Source organism: Astyanax mexicanus, chromosome 17 (assembly GCF_023375975.1).
Source record: "Astyanax mexicanus isolate ESR-SI-001 chromosome 17, AstMex3_surface, whole genome shotgun sequence".
Classification (NCBI taxonomy): domain Eukaryota; kingdom Metazoa; phylum Chordata; class Actinopteri; order Characiformes; family Acestrorhamphidae; genus Astyanax; species Astyanax mexicanus.
This window is the reverse complement of record NC_064424.1, coordinates 20,312,906-20,326,178: the sequence shown is the minus strand read 5'-3', so window position 1 is coordinate 20,326,178 and position 13,273 is coordinate 20,312,906. Positions and strand designations below refer to the sequence as shown.

General features: G+C 37.3%; 1 protein-coding gene across 3 annotated transcripts in view; it reads left to right on the top strand.

The window, feature by feature from the left end:
* Nucleotides 1-13,273, top strand: part of septin8a (septin 8a) — a 42,116-nt gene that overhangs the window by 26,791 nt on the left and 2,052 nt on the right. For 2 of the 3 annotated variants that reach the window (XM_022667338.2, XM_007247040.4), the window contains exons 7-9: nt 3,602-3,770; nt 5,023-5,155; nt 6,309-6,478. In XM_022667338.2, the coding sequence (XP_022523059.2) occupies nt 3,602-3,770; nt 5,023-5,155; nt 6,309-6,478 (472 nt within the window). Of the gene's footprint in view, nt 1-3,601; nt 3,771-5,022; nt 5,156-6,308; nt 6,479-8,782; nt 9,720-13,273 lie in introns of those variants that run through there. The other variant, XM_007247039.4, reaches the window with a different exon arrangement.

Below are 13,273 nucleotides of genomic sequence, written 5' to 3'. Positions count from 1 at the left end.
AGCCTGCATGCTAACACCGGCTAGCACTGTTGGAGCAGTTAGCCACTAATGCTAATGCTCCAGCCTAGTGCTGGAGAAATTCAGGAATCTAAGCTTACTGTTAAAAAACGGAAGCGCTTTATTCACCCAAAGAAAAAAAGTTTTCAGGAGAGAAATCTGTGTAGATTTACATCCAGCGCTCATTTGACTTAAAAAAAAAAAGTTTTTGCTTACTAAGCTTAGCTTTACTTAACTTAGTTAGCTACCCCCACCACCAAGGGGCAAGACCTGCTGAATTAGAAGTTCCTTGTAGTGTCTCCTAAAATACGCCTTGTATATCAAAACAGACCAGGAATGTTCATTGATAGTGCGCCTTATAAAATGGTGCGAATTATAGTGCGAAAAATACAGTATAAAAAAAACACTATCGTTTTTTTTTTTTTTACCAAATTGTTAACTTAATTGTTAAGATTTTAGATGTTAGACAGGGGTAAATTTGGTGTTGTGTTTAGACTGGGACCACTAGATAGCAGTGCAGTTCTTCAGATCATACTGTTTTTAATTTTCTGGTTAAAAAGTAAACTTTTTTTTTTTAAATACTCAGGTTTGATGCATATGATAATGTGATCTTATTTGATTGAGAAGCAGTCTTTGTAGGACAGTCCTTCCTTAGAGTGAAAACCTGCAGCTTCTTTAACCTCCCTTAACTGATAATCTGATAAGATTGGTGACACCTGAGAAAAATTCCATTTGACCAAGTGGAGTACTTTTAAAAGACATCTATATTCACACAGCTGTTATGTGCTAGTCTTGAGCAACTGTTGTAACATTTATTTAAACTTTTAAAGCACTTGCACGATTTAGCATCTCAGCAAACTGTGCAGGTGTTAAGGAAATGTATCAAACGACTGTAGTAATTGCTGCTGCTTTGCTTTAGTTCGGTGTAGCGCAGCATATTGTGGCGCTCGATTCAGTCAATACCGCCTTCCTCTGTTCAGAGGGTTGATTTCACTAATGAGTTGCTATCTTGGCTCGGCCATGTGGGTGCTGAACATGTTCTGAGTCGGGATCCATTTACAGAACGGTTTCCCCTCAGGAAATGAGGGTGAAAAGGCCTTTGATGTCCATTTACTGATCTGCGGGCAGATTTGATGGTTTGCTCAATGCTGTGAGACTGTGGGAAGTTCTGCAGGCCTGTGGTTTGACCGAGAACGTACTGGGTGAAACACCAATAGTCTCTAGAGTGCCCTCCACAGCTATGCTCCCTATACATTTTTCTTTGCTTTGGAGCACATAGCACTCTGTTCTCAAGAGATGGTTGTAATTTTTCACTGTTTGCTTGACATCTGTTGTGACTTATGTGGTGAACATGACTGACAGCTTGAAATGCTTTCCCGTTCATGCATTTTTAGTTTTTGTGAAGTATTATCTATTATGTGTCATACTTGAAGATGAATGAGATGTCTTTGTTTGGCTGAGGGCTTTAGAAGGAACCAGCAGCCAGTAATACCAGCTCAATGAAAATTTGATTGCAACATACTTTAAACATATTACTGCCTAACATTTAAGTTTACAAGCACCTTTAACTAAAAAAAAAAATATTCTAATATAATATTTGTCTTTTTGCAACTTTCATTTTAATTTATAATCGATAACATTTGATCCAGTTAAAATAAAGCTGATTTATTCTGGGGCTTCTAAATATTAGCATTAACCCAGGTGAGCTTGATCAGTGTTGGAACCAAATTGTAGAGAAGGCTAGATCTCCAAACAAGAGCGGAGTGTCTCTGTTAAAAAGCTTAAATAAATGACAGACTGATAGACAGATTGAGCAATGGCTGCTCATTACTGTCATTAGTGGTATAAGGTGAGTAGTGTGTGTAGAAATGTTACAGATTTAACCAGTTCAGCATTGTTTTTTATTGCAGCTGCCTTTATTCTTCTGGTGTGCTTTTGTCTGCTCTTGAATTTGTGATGGCATCCGTCCAGCTGTAGGAATGCAGAACAGGAAAGACCACTGATAGTTTAAATGGATGTTTTCATTCCTGCGCCGTCATCTCCTCATCAGAAAATGTGTTACGCCGCCCACTCACTCTCCTGCTAAACGCAAAACACTCACTACACTGGAAAGCAGGCATATGCTGGTGCCTTTTTGGAGGCTCACACTTTTTTAAAAATGTAAAAAAAAAAAAAAAACAGTTGGAGATGCATCATCAAATAAATATTTAGTTTTAAAAAGAGTTATCGTGTTTTTTACACTATAAGGTGCACTTAAAATCCTTAAATTTTTCCAAAAATCATCGGTGCACCTTATATATGACTTATATATGATCTGTTTTACCAGTCAGGTTGTAAGGAGCAGTAAAGCCACTCCTCTGAAGTACAGCGTTATTCAGGAGTTTCAGTTTAGTTCTTCAGCAGTATTAGCATTACCCACTAATCACTAATCTTTCCACATTTAGAGGGGAGTATATCGGACTGTGGTCTGCATGTTTAGCATGTTAAAACAAGGGACAAACCGCTAGCTAATATCGCCCTGGCTTACTTAAATCAAAGCTTACTGTAAATTTACGAAAGTGCTTCACTCAACCAAATACTCAACTATTTTCAGAAGAGAAACCAGTGGTGAGTTTTCCTTTTGAATTAGAAGGAAAACATGGCGACATCCTTGTTCCTTGCTAGTGTCGCATATGTTGCATGTGCCTTATAATCCGGTGCGCCTTATGTATGAAAATAGACCAGAAAATAGGTGTTTTTTGATGGTGCACCTTATCAACCAGTGTGCCTTATAGTGCAAAACATACAGTAGGAAAGAAGGAAGTATTGGATTGTAGTGCAACTTGGAATGAACAAGTTGATTATAGTTGATTATAAATTTTGCAATGATAAATATATTTTATTTATTGTATTATTTGATGTATTTGGGGTTTTAAGCATACTTTGAGAGTAAAGCAGTGTGTGGACAAGCGTTGTCCTTTTGAAACAGGTTACCGTACTGTGCCTGCACAAAAGCTGTGGCCACTTCTTGCAGGACCTCATCAATGCAATGTTGGACTGTCAAAATGCCTTTAGTGAAGTCCACAGGTGATCTGGCATTGTATGAGATCGCTCCCAACATAATGTCATCGGGACTTTTGGACATGTGACACGTGACAATAAAACGTTGATCTTGGCACTGGCCACAGTGCCTCCACACATAGATTTGTTGGTTGTCTCTAAAACAAAAGATGATTTGTCACTGGAAATCATCCACTGATATTTTTTTTTAATCCATGACAGTCTGGTATGACTACCCACCAAGGTTCATTGTATATATTTATAAGCAGAACTGAAATAACTGTAGTACTGTATGTGGATAGTCACCACTGCCACATTCAGTTGTGCTCAGTCCACTGTAATGTTATCGATTACTGAAGCTAGAGCACATTGTGAACACACTTTTGAGGCCACATGTTTATTGGAGACAGTGGTAATGTCAGTTAAGTTCCGATACTGAATAACAGGATCAGTCATTATACAGTACATGGTAATAGAAAACCCAGACAGTGCACATGTATTATAATGTGCAGTCAGGCAGAATTATATTGATGTGTGTGTGTGTTTGTGTGTGTGTGTGTTGCAGTGGAGAACGAGAGTCACTGTGACTTTGTGAAGCTGCGGGAGATGCTGATTCGTGTGAATATGGAGGACTTGCGGGAGCAGACTCATGCCCGGCACTACGAGCTCTACCGACGCTGTAAATTGGAGGAGATGGGCTTTAAAGACACAGACCCTGACAGCCAGCCATTCAGGTAAACCACAACACTCCATAGTAGAAGATCATGGTTTTCTAATAGAGTTCCCAGTCTAGGTTCTTAATATTGAGTGGACTTCACAAAGCTGTCCAAGAAAGTTTGTAAGATGCTTGTAAGTTGTGCTCCACAGCTAAAAGTCCAATTATGGAAACAGGCTTAGCAGAGTTAACAGAAACAGTTTGGGTGAATATTGACTTTTAGTGTTTGTTAGCATCATAAGCCTTATAGCTCCAGTGATTAACCCGGGTTCATATTGTCATGAAAAAAAATGGAAAACTCACGGAATGTGAAAATAACAATTTCCAGGCCTGAATAAGTTTTGGAAAAATGTAAATACACAGTAAGTTTTGGAAAAGTCATGAAAATTTGGTCTACAAATTGGTGTTTCCGTTAATCGATGGAGAAAATCCTTTGTGCTAATTTTGTGTTAATTTGGTAATTAAGCCATACACAATGGAGTTCTCAGGATCTGACACACATTAAAAATTGTGTTAACATCATCAGATTCATTTTAGGTCTACTATAATAATTTTTTTATTTAATCAGTTTTTTTTTTCGTCCATGTCTGTACTGATGTTTTAAAAATTGTTACTTTGAAGGCATGGAAAAGTCATGAAAATATCAGGAAAATGTACTGGTTAAAAGGTTTATAAACCTTGTAAACACTTTTTATTTACCCCTTGTTCGATTAATTTGGCCATGTGCAAATAAAGTAATTGGATTTGCACAAGACCTTTGAGAGGTGGTGATCTTGGTCTTGTTCCAGATAAACTTATTTTTGTTAGGCTTGTGATCTAAAATCAATCCGACCAAACTATTTGGTGGACTCCACCAGCCTTAACCTGGTATCATACCCAAATTATTACTGCAACTATGAACAAATGTCTTCTCTGTCATTGCTCCATGTTAAACTGTACAGAAGTATGCACTAGTCCAGAAAGCATAAAACAGAGAGCTCTGACCGATAAACATAGAGAACGTTGTCACATGGTTTGTTGAAACACATGGAATGTTTGTATTTTGGTGCTCTTGAATTTTAAGCTGTGTGAAAATAAACCAAACCAAGAAGAAATGCTCAGAATATTTACAGACAAAGTAACTGACTTTGACCAGAGAAAACAAAACTTATTTTTCACACTATAAGGAACACTTAAAATTAAAATTTCCCCAAAACTACAGTGTGCCTTATAATCCGGTGCTTTTTATGTATAAACAAATTACCTGACATGTGCCTGTGATTGTGCTTCAGTCTACAGGAGACCTACGAGGCCAAGAGGAAAGAATTCCTGAATGATCTGCAGCGTAAGGAAGAGGAGATGAGGCAGATGTTCGTCAATAAAGTAAAGGAGACCGAGTCAGAACTGAAGGAAAAGGAGAGAGAGGTATAGTGTTTGTGGTTTCCACCTGGGCTACCACTTGTTTCTGAAAATAAAATAGTTTTTTATTCATAAGCTGTTCTGTCATTTCGGTATAAAATATGGAATAACATATTAGCACTAATTTAACAGATTATATATTTTCTCGTCCTCATCATCAAAATCTTTCAATAAACAGCGATAATGGAACTGTGGTATAATCACAATAATACATTAAAGGTTCATGCTATAACATGTAATATTGGTGAGTTAACATAGTTCCATTGCTGCTCTGTTTGTAGCTGCGCTGCTTGGCTTGTAAGCGCTGCATCATTGCTTGGTTACCTGTATGTATAGTGCTTTGGTTTCAGTGCATTAATCGGCTGATAACGGCACTTAAAGTACGCCTCTCAGCTAATCACATTGCAGGGTCAGAACTAAATTTGGTATAATGAATATTAATGAATTGATCATTATAGTTTAGATAAAAAAACAGGTCAATTTATATGTCAGTACACTAAGTGGCCCGTTCAACTTAATGCATTTTAAATTTACAATAATTAGTTTGTCTTTAAATACCAATATAATGAATCTCAATCAAAATAAATATTTCCAACAATATAAATCACTAAATCTTACATAGTGGCATGATGTGAAGGTATAAGACAATTTGAGGGATGTAAAATGCCTTTATTTTATAAAATACTACATATTGCACCTTTTAAGAGTCTACAGTATGTTTACAGAGCAGCATTCCTTTCTCTGATGTTCCTGATTCAACTCCATGTTTAACTAATAGCTTGATTTAGGTGTTTAGGAAGAGAAAACGAAAGCATGTAGTGCTTAATGTTTTAATGAATTGGAGAACGTTGTCCAGATTGGTTGGTTAATAATATGGGTTAGTCATGTAGCACAAACCAAATCAATGGTATCTATCACTGTAGTGTAAGATACTATTGAAAAAGTGACCAGTTGACTTTGCAAATCCAGTAAAGTTTATTTAAAACTTGTTTATTGTTCTTATTTAAACACCCAACTGCTTAGGGTACACTATTGATTTCCTCCACACCCTCACACAGGGGCATATTTTTCTACTGCTCACTCCACTGCAGTCTGTGTCTGGAATGCCGATGCCTGGCTGAGATTGTGCTATCTGACGCTGCTCCTTCTTCTCCCACAGCTCCACGACAAGTTTGAGCAGCTGAAGCGCATGCACCAGGAGGAGAAGAGGAAGGTGGAGGAGAAGAGGAGGGACCTGGAGGAGGAGATGAACGCCTTCAACAGGAGGAAAATGGCTGCCGAGACGCTCTCCCTCTCACAGCCGCTCAAGAAGGACAAGGACAAGAAGAAGTGAGTGCTGCTTTTTTTTTTGTCCTCTCTTAACGTTTTTGTTTTTAACTTCCTTTTTCCTGATTTGAATTACATCGTTTGGTAACTGTTTGGGGGAAAGTACAGTACAGTGCTGTGCCATCTGCTGGCTGCATTTAAAATATACTCCTAATCTCCTAAACATTTCACACCAAACCCATTCTAAATGGATGCTGGGCAGAGTGGTTTGATGTATTCAGTTTATCATATGCACAGTCTAATGTACAGTGACCTTCTTACTTTGCTAGTAAAAAGCTACTGAGATGAGTAATAATAATAATATGACAAAAACTATAGATAATATTAAACTACAGGAGTTGGACAATGAAACACCTGTCATTTTAGTGTGGGAGGTTTCATGGCTAAATTGGAGCAGCCTGGTGGCCAATCTTCAATAATTGCACATTGCACCAGTATAAGCAGAGAGTGAAGGTTCATTTAGCAGGGCAAGAGCACATTTTTACTCAAAATATTGCAATGCACACAATATTATGGGTGACATAATCAGGTGACAGTTCAAAAGAGGACAAATTGTTGGTGCACGTCTTGCTGGCGCATTTGTGACCAAGACAGCAAGTCTGTGTGATGTATCAAGAGCCACGGTATCCAGGGTAATGTCAGCATACTACCAAGAAGGACGTACCACATCCAACAGGATTAACTGTGGACGCAAGAGGAAGCTGTCTGAAAGGGATGTTCGGGTGCTAACCTGGATTGTATCCAAAAAACATAAAACCACGGCTGCTCAAATCACGCCAGAATTCAATGTGCACCTCAACTCTCCTGTTTCCACCAGAACTGTCCGTCAGGACAATAAATTATTGTGGTCTAAAACCAGACCAGTTTTATTGTCCAACCCCTGTAGATACATAATTAAAACTATAAAATATACATACAGTTATAAAACAATGGACATGTATGTGGTAAACATAAGCAGATAGCTTATACAATAAATATCTAAACAATTCCATGGGCTTTTGTGCAAAGAGCATGAAGTAGATACGTTGTGAACTTGTGTGCAAAGAGCAGTGCCATTGCACTTTATTAGAAACCCATACCCTGTAGCACTTGCTGGTGTACAGACTGTAGAGAGAACATCTGTCTCTCTTGGAATGAATGTGGTGATGAATTAATTGTACATCAGACTGTAACTGTTCAGCTTTATAACCGACCTATAAGGAAGGTGGAACCCGTGTATATAATGACTAGATTAAAAAAGCAAAAAGATCATCAGTGTGTCACTGTTAGTGATTGAATATAGCAGTTAATCACAGTTAATTAGTTTTTAGTTTGATTAGAAATAGTGCAGCATAGATGGGAATTTCAGTATGATTGTGTGCGACAGCCTTACTTACATACTTTTTTGAAAGGGTCTTTATGTCCAAACAGTCAAAGCAGTATATTTTTGGATATTTAGCGTCACCTAGTGGTCAGTGATGTCCTCTGCATTTGAGCATTCAAGGATATTATATATGGAACGCTTTATAAATAGAAAACATATATATATGTATATATATTTTTTTAATAATCTAATCTATATAAGTGATTGCATAAATATTAACTCCCTTTAAAGCAACCCTTTTGAAGCAAACTCTCAACCACAGTTCACCCAGAAGCAAATGGGAGACTCCAAGCTTAACTGGAAAAATGTCCTTCTGTCTGATGAGTCCAAATTGGCAGCAGGCCCTTTGAGGCTTAAAATAAATGCAGCAAAATATAAAGAAATACTGAAGAAGCAATCTGCTTTATTGAAGCCATCGACTCAGTACTGACTTGAAAAAAAAGGGTAAATATTTATGCAATCACTTATTTTATCTCTTAGATTTAGAATTTATTTATATTAATTTGTATATACAGAGCTTTTCTAAAATATTGTGAAACAGATGCCATGAGAAATTTAATGTTTTGAGAGCAAACGGAGGTCTTTCTTAGTATTACTGTAGTGTTTCAATTAAAATGCTCAGTGGGGGTATTAATATATCAGCTGAGCATTTACAACTTAAAGTGACTAAAAAGATAAAGGTTATAGACAAAAGCTCCAAAATATCCTATTTACTTTGGATTTTAAGGTTGTACATTCCCTTAAAACAGTATTAACTAAAAACTACACAAAGTACACAGGCGCCCTCTTCTGGTGTAACATGGAATTAAAGTTAACAATAGACCAGTTCTACATGTTATTATAGCAAGTACGTTTTTCTGTTTTGCATGAGTCCATTCCACCTTTCATTTTTTTTTCTTTTTGTCATTCATTTCATTGTTTTTGTCTTTTGTTTTCCCTTTCAGTTAATTTATGAGCACGACATCGCAGGCTGACCACGGACTTGCCTTCCATCATCATAGCGACGTCAGCGTTTGTCTGTTTCTTTCTTTTTTTCTTGTTTGTTTTCTGCATTTTCCTCATTGACATTGTAAACGGACCAAAGGCAGCGCTCAGGACCTCAGACACAGAGCTGCGGTATGAGGACCACCTTTCCAGTTGCGTTGCCTCTCACCACCATTTTTCCTTTTGGTAGGACCATTCAGGTTATCTTCTTTTGGATTTTTTTATACATGTTTCCCATTATTATTATTATTATTTTTATTTCTTTGTTTATATTTTTGACTCTTGATTTCTCACAGAAGAAGGCAAAACAGACTCATGGACTATGTTAGTTGTTTCAGTTTCAGTGTGTCAATATTGTTTTTATGAAAAGCTAAACAGTCAATAATGTCAGGCCAAGTTAATGCTTAAGTAGAGCTTGCATCCCTTGCCATAATGTACAGTAGTATTTAATATCTGAGCCAACACTCTACAGCATAGCAATAATGACCAGATCATGTGTGTAAACCAGTATGCAACTTTAAACCCATATGGGCACAACCAAAAAAACTAAACTTTTTTCCTTTTTTTGTTTTGTTTGTTTGTTTGTTTGTTTTTTGGATGCTGTTTTTATAATATCCCAACACAAATATGTTGTCTATTTTAGTAGCCTTGATGGAATGATGACACATGCAAAGTATGTTTTGGTATAAAATGTATGGTTTTTAGAAATAAATATTATAAGCTATGCAGAACTTATTATTGTATCACCATAAATAATCAAACTCTAAACAGGACTGAGATCTGTATCTGAATTAAAAATGTAAACTTATGCCACTTCTAGCACTGATATGTCAAAAGAAGAGTCATTGTATACCCCAGTACTGAAAATAAACTGAAACACCTCCTTGTTGTCCTGGACTGGTTGGAATTCACTTCATTGTTTAGTTGGTCTATATGCATTATATTTGTTACTCCACAAAGAACAAGTATTTCCTCCCCACTGCCAGTCGCCAACCTTTAGACCACTAATGATGTGTTATTGAGAAGCGAGTTTAATAATCATGTTTAGACGGAAGTTCAAACTGTGAAATTGACCTTTTGTCAATTTCCTTCTTGGAAAGATTGATATGAAAACACTTGTAAATAGATGTGAAACAAAAGGGAGAAATGGAGGAAGTTTTCTTACTGAAACTGCTGTGCTGATCACAGCTGACCCTGACTGTAACTATAGATATAAACATTGTATAGAGCAGTGGAGCTGGAAACATTTTATTAGTGGTGTAAATCGATTAAAAATCAAATAGATCACAATATTATTTGGTGATTAATTGTGATAAATCACACTTTTTCTTAGATATTTAAATGTAAATATAATAATTAGTGTCAAATCTGCAAAATGGAAACTTATTTTTAATTTAATAAATCAACATTCTGTGATTTTTTTATTTTTTTAAGTTTAAATCCCTAAAATAACGGTGATGTGGTATTCCTTACTGAATATTTCAGGATAGTTTTGATGCTATTGTGTAATTTGCTCTTTTAGTATTTATTCACAAGATTTTTTTTCTTTAGAGGATCCCACTATCCTAAATTATCTTCATTGTGGACGTCTGAGTATATTAAACTTTAATTTATTCTACATACTGAAAAACTAGTCAGTATTAGTAAATAGTGCACACTTGGTAGGGTCCTAGGGTTTCCACAATGCAGAATCACAGAATTGAGGAAATAAAAGCGGCATTCAGATATACACATAGAATACACATACAGTTAACCACAAAATTATACAATCTAAAAAAAGAAAGCAATGACCAGCACTATAACCTGCTGCAGGTGTTCTATTGATCATAACTGAAGAACAGAGTAATATACAGATATCACACACATCATATCAAACAGCAGAACTTACCATATATATAACCAGCACAGTAACATCATTTTGATATTAAACACCAGCCATTAATTCATCTTCAACAGTTACCTTCCAGTCTAACACCCTCCACTCCTTACTGTTGACTTCAGCTGTTAGCTAGCATTAGCTAGCACTACAGCTAGCACTACAACCATAATCCACATCTCATATCAAACCCTAGAACCTAATAATCTAACCGGCACTGTACTGTCCATCTGTAACTAAACCTTACAAAAAAAGGCTTCTATAACCCCCAACCCCCCTCCCCCCTGGAGCCCTATGCTATTATTTTCAAACCAATAACCTTACAAATATGAAAACATGATTTATACAGGCAAAACACACTGATTCAGTTAAAAAAATCCTGTGTAAGAATCCACCATGACCCTTTATTATTTAAAATGGGGGCCAATAGATTAACAAGTTTTAACTAAATTTGCCTGACCATACAAACACTGTACCCATACTCTGTACTCATACTCTGTATGAAGCCAGATAAAAGATTATATCAAAATTGTATATGATTTAGATTAGTAATATATTACTTAGATTATCTGAATCTTAAACAATACAATCAACCATTACAATACAATACAAATGAACACAAACAAAAGTAAGTGTGACAGTAACTAACTGTTACTGTAGGAGTCTGGCTGAAGACATGCCAGTTGCATACAGCTGCAGCTGTTGAAAAGAATTCAGACAGACAGGAAGTTGTTTTCATTTTCAGCCAAGTCTAGCCTCTCCTGTTAGAGTTCATACAACCACAGCGTTTTCTGACAAAGCATTAGCTGTGTTATTCCTGTTAACCCAGATATAATTATATAAAAAAAAACTAAATAAAAGGTACTGTTTATTTATAAAATCTACATAAGTAGCTGCTGATGTTATTTTAACAGTTAGGACATCAGTGTCTGCTGACCAGCCTTCAAAATATATCTCTGGAAAAAATTAAGAAACCACTTCAGTTTCCAAATCAGTTTTTGATTTTGCTATTTATAGGTATATGTTTGAGTAAAATGAACATTGTTGTTTTATTCTATAAACTACAGACATTTCTCCCAAATTCTAAATAAAAATATTGTCATTGTCAGAGCATTTGTTTGCAGAAAATCAGAAATGTCTTAAGAGGTTTCAGACCTCAAATAATGCAAAGAAAACAAGTTCATATTCAAAAATCACTATTTGGTGGAATAACCCTTGTTTTTAATCACAGTTTTCATGCACCTTGGTATGTTCTTCTCCACCAGTCTTACAGGTGCTGGTCAACAAATTAGAATAATTTGAAATTAATAATCTAATCACTAATCACAGAACTCGTTACCTGGAAAAAAATTTGCTCAGCTGAGCTTTCCAAAAGGCCCATTTAGGCCATTTAACTGTGACACTGTTGTTTTATTGAATTAGAATAATGGAGAAACCGTTTCATTGAATTAGAATAATTTTTATTATAATTACAATCATCACTTTCTCAGTATTTTGTGGCTGCCCCCTTGGCTTGTATGACTGCCTGAAGTCTCCGCGGCATCGATTTGACCAGCTTGTCGCAAGTTTCCGCACTCACAGCTTCCCAGGCAGTGGCGATGTTCTGCTTCAGTTGGTCCAGCGTAGTAGGCTTTCTGTCGCGAATTTTCCGCTTGACGATGGCCCAAAGGTTTTCAATGACATTGAGGTCAGGCGAGTTGGCCGGCCATGCCAAAACTTCAAGCTGTTTTTTAGTGAACCAATCTTTGGTCGACTTTGCCGCATGAGCCGGTGCAAGATCCTGTTGAAATATGAAGTCTTCTTCGCCGAACTGTTCCTCAACAGTCGGAATCAGGAACGTTTCCAGAACATCTTGATATACGGCAGCATTGACAGTCTTCTTGAGGAAGCAGAGTTTCCCTACACCTCGGGCGGACATGCATCCCCAGACCATAACGCTCTGGGGAAACTTGATGGATCTTTTCACGCACTCGTGGTTGTAGGTTTCGCCACCACGACGCCAGACACGAGGACCTTGGTCACCGAAGGAGATGCAGAAGCGTGATTCGTCACTGAAGACCACTTTCTGCCAGTCTTCAGCAGTCCACTCGCCGTGTTCTTTGGCCCACTTCAGCCGTTTCTCCATTTGTTTCTTGTTCAGCATCGGTTTTACTGCTGGAACGCGAGATTTGAAGCCGAGTTCGCGCAGACGACGGTAAGTGGTTGATCTGGAGACGTCAGCGCCGGTCTGCTTGTTCCACAAGTCGGTGAGCTCGGAAGTGGACTTGAACCGGTTGCTGACTGCGATCTTTCTCAGCTGCTTGTTGTCGCGAGCAGAAGTTTTTCGGACGCCGGAACAGTTGGTGCGCTTGCTGCAGTTTTTCTGGAGAGCTTTGCAGACGGAAGACTGGCTGATGCCGAGCTGCTCAGCAATTTTAGTTTGGGTCAAGCCTTGTTGGCGAAGGGCTTGAATTTGAGCCACTATTCCGGTTGAGAGGTCGCGCTGCTTACCCATGATTGATTTTACAACTTAGAAATTCTACTCAACCCTGACTTTATACTGCACAGTGAACACTCTTCACAGAAAACAAAAATT